We start from the raw sequence: 15501 nt of genomic DNA, 5'->3' as shown, positions 1-15501 counted from the left end.
TGTTCTCCTCCATCCCCACTGCTTGGAGCTTGTAATGTCTGTGACAGCTAACAAGTGGTGCAGTTACTGTAAGTCCAAAGTACAGCAAAAAAGGAGGCCTTTGATTATAACTTGCTAACACTTTTGGGTAATTTAGTTTTGTTTTGAACCTGCAGAGTGCTGTAGTTGTGCCTGCTCAGTTTCATGGAGACATAAGAGACCTGGAAACATGTTTAAATAGATTCCTCATGCTCTTTATATATGGCTAGGGCTTTTCCAAGGTCTGAATCTGACCATGTGCAGAAAGTAAATAATTTAAAATGCATGAATGAGAAAAAAAATGCAATTCATCAGTCAATTATAGTCATTTCAAGCTCTGAGTATATATATATATATGTTTGGTTGGGGTTTTTTTTGCTGTCATTTCAAGCTCTGAGTATATATATATATATATATATATATATGTTTGGTTGGGTTTTTTTTGACTGGTGTTTTGCCTCTTTGTACATATTGGGAATGAACTACCTAGAGCTTATACCTTGAATAATGGAGCCAGGTTGTGTGGCTCCATTATGTTCCCTTGCTGCTTGTGCATCCTGTGATTTGGCCTCATTGTGCACTTGGATAGTGCCAGAACCAAAACCTTCAGAAGGGTCAGTTGTGGGTGGAATCGGAGGAGACAGAAAGTGGGGAATGACATAAAAATTCTTCGGTCAAGTGATGATGGGGAGAGTGGAATTTGGAGCCTGCCTCAAATAGCCCCACTGGAAAGATATTTATTTTATATTTGCCTCAGGTTTTTCTCTTGATTCCAGGGAATCTGCCCTTGTTGGTTTTGATGGAGGGGCACCTCTCTGGCTGTTCAGCCCTAGTTCCTCACTGGAGGGGAAGCCAGTACAAAGTTCTGGTTGGCACTGCAGCTTTCCTGTGCGTTATTTTTGTGCCAAGGAGCAAGTCACAATAAGCTTTCCAAGTTCTAACATTGTGATGTCAAACTCCTGCTTGGCGAGATAGAGAAGTTTTTATGCACCTGTTTGCAGGAAAAGGTGTGCCAGGAGGAGGAGAATATTTAAGCCTCATCAGTCACCTGGAAGCATTCTTCCAGAGAAGACTTCTGGCCCATGGAATTCCTTTTAACTGAGCATCTGTGAGTTAGTCAAAAACACTGTGCTTGCAGCAAAAAGCAGAATCCTTCTCTTTAAGCAGCAGATTCAGATATATTCAGATATATTCAGTTGCATCCTGTAACTGTATTTTGAAGTGCTTCAGGCACTCATGGGAAACTGGAGATTCAAACCTGGGTAGAACTAACTGCTCTTCCAGAAATCAAAGCTAGATGGATGCTCAGGCTCTGGAACAGGACGGGTTTGTGAATGGCCACAATCCGTTTTACCTGAGCAGTCACAAATTGGAAACAAGCATCTGCCTTAAAGGCAGATGAAACAAAACCTTCTGCTTTGAAGGGAGAAGAAATAGGCAACAAAATCTGATGTTTAACAGTGATGTTAAAACCGTGAAATCCATAGCCTGGAGGAGTTCTTTGTGCCCTTTCCTCAGCTGATGGAGCTCTGGCTACAAACTGCAGGAGGTTTGGGCTTGGGTGTGAAATGTGGTGTTGTGCTGGTTGGGAAGGACAGGGTTAACAGGGTGCAGGTCGCTGGGGCTCTGGCCAGCAGCTGGCTCTGGTTACAGCCTTGATGCAGTAACAAGATACAAGCTTTCAGAGCTCACTAAATGGACCAGCCCTGCTGGAAAATGAAAAATGAACCTTAAAATATTGACCTTGTGCTCCAAGCCTCACCTGGGGGGTTCTGTGCTTCATACTGGAGGGCTGGATGAATAACAGGTTGCAAGTGTTGATCAAGGACAGAGCCCAGCCCTACAGCTTGGCTCCTGGAGCTTTCCCAGAGGGAAATCATTAACTCTTGAGCCTTGATTGTTGTGTCAGGACCAGCCAGTGTAGGAAAGCAAAGAAATTTGCCACTCCCTTGGCAGGTGAATGCCTGACACATGGTAGCAGTTTTTCAGAACAGGTGGCTATTTGGATGTTTTCCTTTCCTGGTTTTGTTTTTAAGGGTCCCCTCTGCCTCCTCGAGGTGTTGTATGGAGAAGCAGCCAAACTGGGATGTCTCAGAAGGCTGTCAGATTTTCAGAGGAATACTGTGCCTCTAAGCATGTCTAAGTACCTCTTCCTGATAATCATCAGCTCTTTATTATGTTTAGCTTTTATTGATCCAGCATACCTGTAAAGTAATTCTACTGTGTTATGATGTGTAGGTGTGTACTAATACTTAGAGGCTTTTGACTGTGGTGGTTTTTTATCTTGCCTACCCATTGACCTGTTTGTTTAAATACCAAAATTATCTTGATTTAAAGTAAAAGTGGTAAGTGCTGAGAACCAGTAAATGGGTGTGTGTGCAGTAATGTAATCCCTGAAATTAACTCTTACTTTGATATGGCATATTAATTTTTCTGAATTCAGCATACATTCATCGAGCCAGCTTCTCAAAAAATGCTTGAACCTACTCATTAACTTTCATCTCAGGTCTAATTATTTTGCTCCAAAGAAGGGGAAAAGTATGTTTGGGAAAAGTTCTATCCTTAAGTTAATATCCTTGCATTATGCATGGCTGTGAGCATACCTCTGTAAACACTTTGGAAGCATGAACTGTGCAGTTCCCAGGGTCGGGGTCAAGGTTAGAACTGCAGTGGTTTATTTCCTCACTCATTGCTTTGCCTGGAAGCACAGCCTGAAAGTGCCAGTGATAAGCACTGCAGTCTCAGATTCTTTTTCTGTGTTTTAGCTTCCTTTTAATACAATTGTGTAAAATGCTGTCTGTGCTTCCAACTCTGTGTGTTTTTCCCTTGTTTTAGGTTTGACAGATGTTTTTTCAGAGCTCTGTAGAGAGAACCAGAGAATTTTGAAGAGAGTTTAGAGGGGAGTAGAGGTAACTCAGCTGCAAATGCTGTCTCTGCACTGCTACAGTGAGTGCCCAGATATGAAACCAGCTGATACCTGGTTCCCATTTTATCTGGGTGAACCTTGGTTATTGCCAGAGAATATCACAAGCAGTCAAAGCTGTTCTGCATGCAGGAAGCAAAACAACATTTGGCATCTGGGATTATTTTGCCCCTTGCCACACGTACTCCTGTCTCCAGCTCTGTCTGAGAGGGAGACAGATCACAGCCTTGTGGGGCTCTAAAGCTGGAATACCTCCTGGAGAGCTCCTGGCTTCCATCCAGCTCTGGAGCTGTTTGGAAGATGAGACATGTCCGTGGACATGCTCGTTCCTTCCTCCCCGCGGGGCATACATGTTGCAGCAGACTCTTCACTCCCTGCAGTACTGAATACCAGGGATTATTGACACAGGTGTGGCTTGCCTTCTTCCAAAGAAGAGCCAGGCTTGTTCTGTTTGTCTTTAAACTTGAAGAAAAGTCCTTTCTGGAGCTGCTTCCCCTTGCATATTTCACCTGATAAAGGTCTGAGTTCTTCAAGTCCAGCTCTGTAGCTGCAATTATTTCTGGCTGCTGTTCTCAAATAGGCTGTTCTGAGTGTGCAGGTCTGTGCATGTCACAGTGAGAGGCTGAGCAGTCAGCACAGATGGAGCATTGCCTCAAATACCAGAAAATAGCTCCTTCCAGCTGCCTTGTTCTGGGTACAGAAGGAGCAAAATCTGGATAAACTCCGTGGGATCTATTAATGAAGGAATGAATTTCTTGCTGAGGATACTTGCTATTACACCTTGCTCCTACTCCAAACCATGAAGAATTTTTAGTACTATGTGCTAGGGGAGAAAGCCTGTGCAAGAAGTTAATTTTGTCAGCTCTCCTGAGCCTTGCCTTTGCTGCTGCAAGGCTTCAGAATTTTCACAGACCACCTTCACCTTCTACTTGATTCTGCACTGCAACAAGCTGTAAAAAATAAAATCATCAAAGTACCTTGACATCTCCAGCCTTGTCATGTCTTGCTGGTACTTCACCAGTGAATTTCTGTTTCATTGTAGTAAGCAGAAATGACTTGAAAGAATTTTAGGGCTGTACAGATCAGGGGCAGCTGCTGGGAGCTGTTGTGCTCCTGGGGCTGTGAAGGGAAGTAGGTAGCTTTGGGACCAGGCTCCACTGGGAAGCAGGTGTTATTAATTGTACCTCCACATGGAAAGCAAAAGTTCTGGCACACAGATCCTTAACTGGAAATTACTCCTAACAAATAATCTTTGTCAAATACTCAGATAGCATATGTCAGGTGAATGGAGTCAAGTTTCAAAGAAGCTATTTAAAGGCTTTATGCTATGAATGCTTCCTTTCTAAAGCACTTTCTCGCTGAAATGTTTTGCCAGGTCTTGGTTGGGATTTTTTCAGTGGGCTTTTTTTTTTTTTTCATTTCATTAATGAATGTGTATTTTTAAATGTAATTTAGCTGGAAAAGTAAAAGGCATTGTCAGCTATGCACATTTTGATAGGGGATGTCTCAGGAGTTGACTCTGATTTGTTCTTCCTTCCCTTTCTGTCTGTGACTATATCTCCAAACAGATTTGTAAAGCCTGTATATAAGTGTCACTGAAGGGTGGATGTATCAGGCTTTTGTCCTATGGTGACTTATTTCTGAGCTGCTGGATTTCTCTTGGTATCTAGTTCATGATCCCTTCAGGTTTTTCTTAGTAAAATTTCTTATGCTGAACTGGGCACTTTGCCTGGAGTTATGTAGCAGAGCTGGCAAACAGGATATGGCTGTAGGAAATGTGCTTGTTTCAAGCTTTCTCTTGGGATTCTCCTCTCTCACAATACAAGTAAAAAAAAAAAGGGTGGCAGGGAGGAGGAATAAAAGCATTGTACTCCTGTTGCCTGGCTTTCTCTTCCCCAGACTCTAAATGCACTTGACATGCACTCTGTTTGCTGCCTTCAGCCTGGGTGCACACCAGCATCAGGCAGATCTGGGGAGCAAGAAATGAAATCATGTCATGCACTTTTCATATTAAATGAGACATTTCTGGTGTTCTGTTCCCATGAGCACTTCTGATCTTTGTAGAGGTAAAGCAAGAACATAACTGCTACCATGTTCCTTTAAAAAAGAGAAAAAGGGGAGGAAAAAAAGCATGATGCAGGGTTTGGGGTTGTCTTTCTCCTGCTGCCTGCATCATGTAGACATTTCACCTGCTTGCTCTGGCAAGGCCATCATCACTTGGCTTAGACAACTCTTCTAACACTTTCTGCTAAGTTATAGTTTCTTTCCATCATACTCAGCCAAGTGAGGCTGTTTGTATTTTGGGACTACAGGAGATATTCTGAATTGTAGAGAGGAGGGAAAATTACAAAAGCTTTTGCTGGCACTTGCTCAGATTCAAGAAATCCACTTTAACAGCTGTTACAGCAGCAGATACCCTGGATACTGTACTGAAAAATTCTCTGCAATATCTTCAGATTAATACACTGCTTGACAATGATGTGACTGGTCTGTACTTTTTGTGGCCGACAGTTTCAATTTGCAATATGTTTATGCAAACAATCAGGTGAAGTAGTTGGAAGAGAGAAGAAATTCTGCAACACGAGAGCATTCGCTGAAAAAAGAAAATGTTCAGAGGGAGGTATTGTCTAAGCTAGTTGCTTTTAATATTACCTAGAAGAGTGCTTTTAATATTACCTATTTGAAGAGTGAAGCTGCAGGATTCAGTTGGCTGTAAGTCTGGGGATGCAACTGAGCAGTGGCAAACCTGGCCTCAACTTCACCATTTCTTAAAATTTGCATTTTTGTTAAAGCCATCAGGGTCTGGTTTTTGTCATCTGCCTCCCTCTTGAACCATTTCTCCTGGTAGCTTGAAGTGCACCTGCACTGACATGTGCACCTGCTTCTGCAAGAATTGCTTGAATTTGTACCTTGTGGTGACAGTTAATGCCAGCAGTTATGTTGGATGTGAGCATTGAGCTGGATTTATGGATCTTGTTTCAGCAAGGATTTAGTGAGCATTGTTTTAAGTCGGTCCATTCTTTCCATTAAATAAAGCTGTTCTGGGCAAGCCTGTCCAAACTGGAATTCATCAGTCTCAGATTCATATTGTTTTGCTTCCTTCCTTTAATCTCTGTTCCATGCTGTGAGGATTGTGTTGGGTTGTTTTTATTTTCCTTGGAGTTTGAGCAGACACTGTTTTTTATGTAACTGGATGGAGACACTGTAGGACTGAAAAGATGGTCTATATGTCACCCCCGTGAGGTGAAAGCTTCAGGCAAAATGCAGCACTTCCCTTATGTGTGTGGACACACACTCCCTTCATCTTGCACCCCTTTAACTGATGATGATACCTGAAAACTGAGCCAGGCTCTTACAGGCACTCATCTTGTCCAGGGCTTGAAAAAAAAACAAAACATTTGTCTTGGGAAAGTGGAAAAAATGAAAAACCTTTTCCTATACTCAAACAGGATTAGTAACAGCATAAGTGTTGTCTGCTATCAGTGAGCTGATGTGCACAGTTGTTCTTGGAAGCACAGAAATCTATGAAAAATATGCAGTTTGGGGTTTTTTTAATACTTTGTCCATAGCAGCTTGTGCTCTTCAGAGTCTGCTCTTTATTAATCTCCGGATCAGGGGGAAGGAGTCTCCCTCCTGCTTGTTTTTGTGTTTCCAGTCTTCTTCCAGCTTGGCTCTGGAGCACCATGGCATCCTTTGACCTCCTTTCAGTGGCTCTGTTGGAGTGAGGCTGGCTGGCTTTGGGCCCTTAAACCATTGATCTTGTGAGATCAAGGCTGCAGAGTAGATGGCAGCCAGAAAACCAGCTTGCTGAGTGCATGATAAAACACAGTGCTGCTTGTTTTTTTTTTAACTCAGTCAAGCGATAAGTGAATTTAGAGTTGCTTCTGCACAGATTTTCAGTGGTTTGGTTTGTGAAAACTCTATGGTACAGGCATCACTAGCAAAGTCTTAACATTGTTTTTTGAAAGGTCTCAGAATTCAAATGGAAATGAACTCTTATGTGATGCCTTTAGCTCTGGGATGCTTGAAATCTCTAATAATTTCATATATTTACTTTGATGGGAAGTTTTGACATAAACTCCCTCCTGCTGGAAGCGCTCACCTGCTTGATTTTATGCTCCATGTGAGATGCTGATACATAACACAGTGGGTATTGGAGATGTAATCTACAGAGATCACCTTTGCCTAAGTGGATTTAGGTAACTTCCCTATATAAAATTCAGTTACCTTCAAATTTTCCATTGTTTAAATGCTTTGGAATTCCTTTAGAAATCTCTCATCCACGCATAAATATTTCTTCTCTTTCATAACCAAAAGGTAGCAACTTTCCAGTATTTATTGTACCTTATTTTTCCACTTGGTGATTCTCCATTTCATTCCACTTAATGTATTAGATAAGATCTGCAGATTTGTGGGTTTTATTCTGTCTTTCCTAATCAGTTCATTGTACTCATCTGTGTCTCAAACTTAAATTAGCCTAAGGGAGTGCAGAACAGTTCTTGTGTGATTGCTCCACTGCAAGTCTTTAGAATGTTCTGGATCTTCAGCAGATACTCAGAGGTTTGAACAAGACTACTTAAACCCTGCATCTGCCAAACTCTGGTCAAGTTGTTGATGCTTGCCTTGTAGTTTTCAACAGCAAGCTGAACAAATATGAACAAGCAGTGGAGGAGAAGTTGGTCATCCATTTGTATTTTGAAGGCATTTAAGAGGTTTGAAAGCAGCCCAAGTTAATGAAAAGCTGTGTTGATGTCTCCAGCTCGTTCAGGATGGAGCAGTGGGTGGAGGTATGGAGGAACTCATCACTAAGCAAAATTCCTGTCCCTGGGCAGTGAGGTGTGGCTGCAATCCAGGGCTCAACATGTTTGCTTTTGTTTGGTGTAGCTCTGGGCTCTCTGATGTCTTGGCTGAGGCCTGTGGCCGTGGGGACTGGACTTGTTGGAGTGGCTGTGGAGGGAAGGTGTGGGCCAGGGCAAAACAGTGGAGCCTGATAGGACTGGCTTGATTTAGCCTGTTATAAATGGGACAGACTCAAAGGATGAAAATTAAAAAAGAAAATTCTGGTTAAAGCAAACTTACTGATGATTCTGGACGTTCATAGAACATACTGTTTAACACAGCTGACATTTCAGAGATCTGTGTCTAATATAAGGTACATGGCAGGAGAGGGTTTGGCCATCAGATTCTCTCTCACCATATTAGTTCATGTTTCCTGAGAGCTGTGTGCTTATGCTTGGTACTAACTCCAGGCATACAGGAGACTTGAAAATGAGAAGTCAGAAATGCAGCACAGCCCCTTGCAAGGCTGTTAGGGCCCAAATAGGAGGGCAGCATTTTTTGGGGCCTGTGTCTGATGCACCTGAATTTGGCTGTGCCACTGGGTTGCTTAAGTGCCTGCTTCACAATATTGCTGTTTTGGGGGGGGTTATTTCTCTTGCCTTTGAGGACAAGTGGGCAGAAGGATATGGGAAGCATCATGGAATAATAAATGCAGTGCTGGGTATGAAGAAGGATCAAGAGCTGCTCAGGGACATAGCCTCTCTCTTCCACTTCCTTCTCAGTTCCACTGAAAACTTTCAAGAGATAAGAGTGCAGGATGTAGTTTAGTCAAGGTTGGAGCTAAAGCAGTTCCCTCCTTTGACCTCAACAGACATGTGCTTGTTGTCTCAAACCACGGTGAGAAATAGTTTTAATTACCCATCTAGCAAGCTCCCCCCTGAAGGGGATTGAGCAGCCTCCTGACACACGGATTTACTGCTGCTGAGTCACTGTATGTGCCTGGACAGGTGCTACCTTGCATCTGCAGCTCTGTGAGCTTCTCCAGCCTCTGGATTTGTCCTCACAGCCCATCAGTTACCACAGAATTGCTCCCACTTCTCCAGTGGTGACCTGAAGCTCAGTCTGTGACCTCCCCATCCACGAAGGTTTGTGGAGAACACAGTCTGGATTCCCTGGATTCCTGTCCAGTGCTCTCACCAAAGAGAGCTATTGCTTTGGCATAAATTTTTTGCTTTGAAATGTCACGTTCCTGTTTAAATTTTGCTCTGTGATGCTGGGAGAAGAGCTGCTGATGCACACACCAAAGCCATTGTCTCAAGAGGGGTTGGAGCTGTGACACTTCAGCCCATCTCAGAGGGGCCTGGGGCCAGCTGGCCAGGGAGAAGATGCGTGTTCCTCTGTGTACTTCTTTCTTTTTCTAAAATAGCTTTAGCCTTGTATTTTTGTGATCCAAGTGTACTAATGCAGAAATAGTGCTTTCTTTTTCTTTTTTTTTTTTTTTTTGTGTCTTCCATGAATGGCTATAAAAAAAATGCCCTGTAGCAGTTAGTGCCTCACAAAGAATTTGTTTTTCTGCTTCCAGAGGGCTTTGGCTTCTCTGAAAATGGGTCATTTTCAGAGTGAGTTTGGCACAGGCTCTTCCCACATCTGGTTTGGTGACCTCACTGCTCTCTCCTCACCTGATGCACCTCTCACCTGACTGGAAATGGAGACAAGGAGGGGGTCAGGGAGCTGTTACCAAGCAGCAAGGAGGCAGCATTCTGTCAGTGTCAGGTTCAATGAATGGCCTCAGTGTTTGGAGGCACTGAGGAATTTTGGACAAACAGTCCAGTGAGTCACAAAAGGTCTTTGGGAGGGAGGCAGAGGGAGAGGGCAATGTTGGGATGCAGCTGGTACTGTTTCAGAAACTTTATTTGTGCTGAATTTGATATCGCTTGTGACTCTCAGAAGATCTCCCAGAAGCCCCAGAATATTTGGGTGTTGGTCTCCCACACCAAGTATGGTGAAACCATATTTAGGAGTGTCTTATCCTACATAATGCCTCCTGCTCAGCACACTCTGCTGCAAACATCTGCAAATGAGGTGTCCTTAATTTCTTTAACCAGGCAAGGATTAGCTGTGTGGCCATCTCCAAACAGAGCACTGCAAGCCAGTGCAGGTTGCTCTTGAGTCCCTGGTTGAGCAGGTTGGCTGTATCACTCCTGGAAAGCAGCAGCAGGAGAACTGACAGTGGGATCATCCTGCTAAAATAGGAGCACAGGATCTGCATCATCACCACGCTCCCTGGCAGTTTGGTTTGGAGAGGGTTTGTCAGCCCAAGCCCTGCATGGCACAGTGGCAGGGATGAATTTAGCATCACACACACACATCTGGCAAACCTCTGCAGCCTGGGACCCTGCAGAGCTCTGGGAGCTTCCCAGAGCCTGGAGAGGCTGATCAGGAGCTGCCCCCAAGTCCCTGAGCTCTGGCTCTGGGAGCACCTGGGCCGTTGTCACATTCTCTGGGGAATGCACCAGGCTGATCCTGCTCAGAGCACTGGGAGCTGCGCAGAGCTGTGGTTGGCATTCCCAGGACTAAAGGAGTCTCCTGGATCCAGCCTGTGCTCACCTAACTGTGCTGTAAAAAACTGACTCCTGGTTGGTGCCCAGGGCCAGTCACCAAAAATGAAGCATCTGTGGTTTGATCTGTTTTGAGGAAAGGCTTTGTGTACAGCAGTTTCTGTGGAATTCCAGAGGAGTTCAGTGTCCAAGACCTGGTGAAACAAAGCCTTAATTCTTTAATGAAATTTGCAAAGAAATGGAGCATCCTGTTAGACTTTGACTTTCCATGGTCCAAACATTGTCCTCTTACCTAATAAATTGGATTTCATTCTTAATTTTTATTCTCTTGTCTCAGAAAGAAGTTGTACATTTCTAAATAAACAGCGTAGCTTTTTAGGTTGGAGGCATAACTTGACTAAAATCTGTTTCTTCCTCCTTTTTTTCAGGAATTCTCAGAAGTGGAGAAAAGAGATCCTCAGGAGCTAGTTGGTAAGTTCACTCAAAAGTATTTATTCACATGTTTGGATTCATGCTAGACCTTGTAAGTCCCACTTCATAAAAAACATCTTCCATCTTCCCTGGCAATGCTGTAATTTCAATTACTGCCTGAATGTTTTCCATGAACTTTTCTTCTGAGAGAAAGGCTTCATGCCTAAAAATATGAAAATAATTTCATGTTTAAAACATGTATGTAAAGGGCAGTGTTGGTGTTTTTCTAGATGAGCTTAAAACCAATAGTGTAGCTTTGTCTAGCCAGTGGAACCAGGAGTGATGACTTTGTTCTGTGGCTTCCAAAAGTCACTAAAAGTATCCCCATTTAAATGTGAGCCACTTACAGATTTACAGCTGCTGTGCTGACATAGTACTCTATATTTTCTAATAGTTACTAAAACTTGATTTTTTGTGACATCTCATTTATTCATTGCACCATTATTAGATTTGGAAAGTCCAGGGTTGTCAGCTTGAAATACAATAATCTGCTTGGTCTCTTTGGAGCTGCACAGAAACTGCATTTTATATTGCATTTCTGACTGTCTTGCACTGATCCTCTGTTCCTGAGGTTACTCCTGCAGTTGTGTGGTATCATTTAATAATATCAGTAAAAACGAATGAGTTTGGAAGTTGCTTCATCTCTCAAATCAGTTTGATATTTCAGCCTTAAAATGTGGTTAAGTGTAAATTAAGATGGTAAATACTCAGGTGCTCAGCTGTGACTCCTGCAGCAGCCATCACTGAAGTCTAGGATTTATAAATCCTTTTTAGTTGGCTTGCCCAGACTTTGCAACTGCTCTATTGGATTTTCTGCCTTTAGAGGGCAAAACTGCTTCAACCAATCTCATCACTAAATGCAACAGAAATCTTTCTCCCATCTACTCATCCTCCTCAAAATGCACCCTGGGAACACGGATGAGACAACAGCATTTGGGGTAAAAAGTACAGCAAAATCTCTGGAAGCAACTGCTCTTTTCCTCTGTGTTTTCCATATGGGTGAAGCTGTGCAGTTGTGAAGCAATGTAGGAAGTCCTTTCTTGATGAAGGTGTAAGGCTCAGGTTACAATTCTGTTAGTCCCCTTTTCACACAGTGACTGCCCAGACTGGATTCTTTCTCTCACCATGGCCCAGACTTGCACATGAGTTTAAAAGCAGCACAGGGAGAACTTGGTAGTGTCACAGGTCATGGGTGAGCAGTGTTGGACAGTCTGAGACCTGGACTGAGGTCTCTGCAATCTTATCTTTAATATCCTTTCCCAACAGCAGTGTGCAGGCTGGCTTTGTGCAGAACCAGGTTATTAGAGGTCAGCATACTTGCCGTGCTGGATTCTGTAGGTCTGTTCCATTAGACCATATCTTATCTAGTTGAAAAGGAACAGTTGCAAGAGACTTACAGTTGGAGTAATGTAAGAACCACTCCCTTTCTGGAAACTTGGACTTTCACAGTTAAAATTCTTTAATGGAAAAAGGTGCAAGATTTTCTCACACAAAGTGAGTAACTGCTCCAATCTGGACATCTCAAGTTTTGTCTATCAGTCTATGGAAATCAAGGTCCTCCTTGGATAGTTTTCTACATCTGCTTTTTGCATTAAAAGAGTGCAGGCCTGCCCTTCTCAGAAGATAACCCTACATTTTTCAGCATCACCTTTATTAAAGCCTGTGATTGTTCAGTTGCTTAAGTATTAAATAAATGTAGGCTCCTGCCAAAAGCACTGTTTGTGTTTTACCTCCCCGGATGCACAATAATGTTGGAGCAGCTCTGGGAGTGGGAGCCAGCTGGGATCCATCTTCACTGCTCTTTTTTTGTTGTTTCTTTTTTTTTTTTTTTTTTTTTTCCTTTTTTCCCTGTGAGGCTTCCAGCTGGATCCATTCCCTGATGTGCTTAGTGCATGTTAGGTGAGCACTGGAGTTGGCACAAAGAAAACAGTAGGGATGAGCTGCTGGAAAGGGGAAGGGCACAGTTGGTCCTGACTTATGCCAAAGTAGTGATCACATAATCAGTGGCTGGCAGAATGAGAGGGAAGGTTTCAGCCCCATGGTTGAGAAGGAAATATGTGTGAAACTTACTTTCACAGATTTCTACATCAGCATTGTCCTTTGGGGCTTTTTGTACCACTCTGAATCACAGTTCATGGTGCTGTCACGACATTGCATTTGCTGTTTCCTGCAGCCCTGCAAAATAATACTTTAAGGATGTAGGGTGTTTTGCCCTGAAGTTCTTTGCAGCATGGTTGTTTACCTTTTGGATTTAAGAAATGTTCTCTCCAGCCCTTGGGATATCTAAGCACAAAGTCAGTGCTCATAAGAGCAGAAAGGATGGCTGAGTTGCAGGTCTCCATCTGCATTTCTCAGCCCACGGAGCAGAAAGGGACCTGGTGTCCTTCCATGGATGGGTGACTCACTGGCATGTTATTGTCTCCAGTTCTTCCCTCTGATTTGGCTGTTCTGGTGCCAGGAAATCAGAACCCCCCCACCCTGGTTTATGCCAAGCAGCTTTGACTGGAGTGCCAGGGAATGCAGTTGTAGAGAGCAGGCACCACCGGTTTGCGTGTCTCCATGGGAAGCCCTTGTTGCTTTGATCACCCTTTCGTTGTTTTTTTTGTATAGTGTGACCTTTAAAAAGAAACTGGCACCTGAAGTGCCTCTGATCCCTTGTGACTGCTTCAAACACAGCATATAAGTGACCCCTGAAAGGGACAGGAGTTCTTCATCCCACCTGGAGCAGCGTTAATCCAGAGCCATGATCCATACTGTGCCTATCCTATACAGCCAGCTCTTGTGCTCTCTGTTCTTTTGGTTTTCTCTGCACTAGGAAAACATTCCTACCCATCTGCACGAAAACAAATTCCTGTGTGTTCTCTGACAATGTCTCCAGCACAGCCTTTGGACTGGGAGCAGTCATTTCCTTCTGGAAGTGGAGCTCACAGTTTGCACTGTGCCACTTTCTCTCTTGCTTTGGAGATTTGTCTCCTGCTATTGGGTAGGGGTCACATAATCCGTTTATCTCAAACTGAAGCACATTAAATGTAGCATCTCCATTTAGTTTTCTGCCTTACCAAGATGTGGTGAGCAAATCCTTGAAATCTGTGAAATACTCTTCACTAAATGCTGAGGTGCTGAGTCTTTGCAAAATAACATTTGCCTGTGCTTTGGCCTGCTCTGCATGGCCTGGGAGCAGAGGCGTGGCTCTCCTTTACCACAGTGCATGTGCTGACTGCACAAAAAGCTACAAACACCTATTGCTTGTGCTGATGAAGGCTTTAATTTTTAGGTCAGCTTGTGGAAGGAGAATGCACAGACTAAGCACCAGCAGCAGTGTCCTTTAGCAGCAGGAAGCTTTCAGGGGCAGTGGCCCCTGCTTTCTTGAACCCCCATCTGACTCATGGGATCTGCTTCACAGCCCTAGTTCTTTGTCAGCACTGAGAATCTGATTGGGGAAGATATTTACTTACTGTGAGCCAGAATCTGGGTGTGCCTGGAGTGATTAATTGTGCCAACAGCCACTTCCTGAGGTCCACACTTGGAGATCCTCTAGGCTGTGAGCCTGCAAATCACAGGGCAAATTAGGGGCTGAAGCCAATGTCACTACCTGTGACTCATGTCAAAGTAAAACTTTGGTCTTGACAGGAATAACAGGATGCACAGAGCAGTTGGATGTATCCTGTGAGGACACACCTTGTTGTGAGCTGTTCATCTGCAGTTACTGCTGTGGACATGGTGGAAAGCTGCCCTTGGGACATGGAAAACACAAAATGTTTTATACAGGAGTGTGTGGCCGTACATGCAAGTGCCAGGATTCTAATTCCAGCTGCCCTTTCCTCTAGGGAAAGAGCTGGTGGGAAGGTGCTGTGGAATCAGCCATTCTGTGTGGGGAGCAAGTCTGAGGACTGCTGGAGGGCATGGATAATTCGTATTTCCTTACTGTAAATAAGCCCAAAGGGGTTAAACTCACCCTTAAACTCACCCTGTTCTTCCCAATGATGTGGCACCTCAGTCTGGCTGCAAAGTGATGAAATCACTGAGTAATGCTGCAAGTTTGTGCTCAGTTTGTCAGGTGCCTGTCCTGCCTTGCTGCTGGCATTGCTCAGCTGCCTCCAGCCCTGGTGGGATTGCAGGAGGCAAAGATTCCTTAGTTCCAGCTCCGTGTAAACCATTAAAAGATGCTTTCCACCATAATGTTGATAAAGGATTATTTTCACAAGGCTCAAACAAAAGAGGAAATGAGCACCAAACCTGAAAAATCATGCATCAAAATATATTTTCTCATTGGGAGCTCTTGTTCTGCTTCCAAAGTGGTTTATTTTTCAAGGGGGCTTTGAGTGGATTGCTGAAGATATTCTTATGACTTTGACTTTTTTTGCAGGTAAAACAGAGGTCCTGCCCAGAGTTTCTGAGTTTATATGAGCATACAGTTCCCCTTCCCATAAATGTTTTGTTTCTCTGTGGCTCATCTCCAAACACAAGGGAGCCTGTATGTGGAGCTAGGCTTGAATTTTTTTTTTTTAAGGTGCTTTCTTTGCCTTATGAAATCTGGATTTAATGGTTGTCTTTTTAATGCTTACGCTGTGAACTTCTTAAGCCACTAATCAGCTTTTACCTTTCCCAGCAAGCCTTGTGTGCTGTGTATTACCCACACTTGTGTGTCTTTGCCACTGTCTTTCTGGGTTTCCTGAAGCTCTAATTAACCCAGAGGCCTCCCCATCCCACCAGCAGCTGTAACCTGTAACAAATGTGTGCCTTGTTGTCAGG

General features: G+C 43.6%; 1 protein-coding gene across 2 annotated transcripts in view; it reads left to right on the top strand.

Moving 5' to 3' along the window:
* Window positions 1–15501, top strand: part of LOC121363897 (SAP30 binding protein) — a 29416-nt gene that overhangs the window by 5464 nt on the left and 8451 nt on the right. For both annotated transcript variants that reach the window (XM_041486677.1, XM_041486676.1), the window contains one exon: window positions 10707–10749. In XM_041486677.1, coding sequence (XP_041342611.1) covers window positions 10707–10749 — 43 coding nt within the window. The remainder of the gene's footprint in view (window positions 1–10706; window positions 10750–15501) is intronic.

This window comes from Pyrgilauda ruficollis, unplaced genomic scaffold (genome assembly GCF_017590135.1).
Source record: "Pyrgilauda ruficollis isolate IOZ18807 unplaced genomic scaffold, ASM1759013v1 scaffold77, whole genome shotgun sequence".
NCBI lineage: Eukaryota > Metazoa > Chordata > Aves > Passeriformes > Passeridae > Pyrgilauda > Pyrgilauda ruficollis.
Note: the sequence above shows the minus strand (reverse complement) of the source record. Positions and strands in the feature narration are given on the sequence as shown.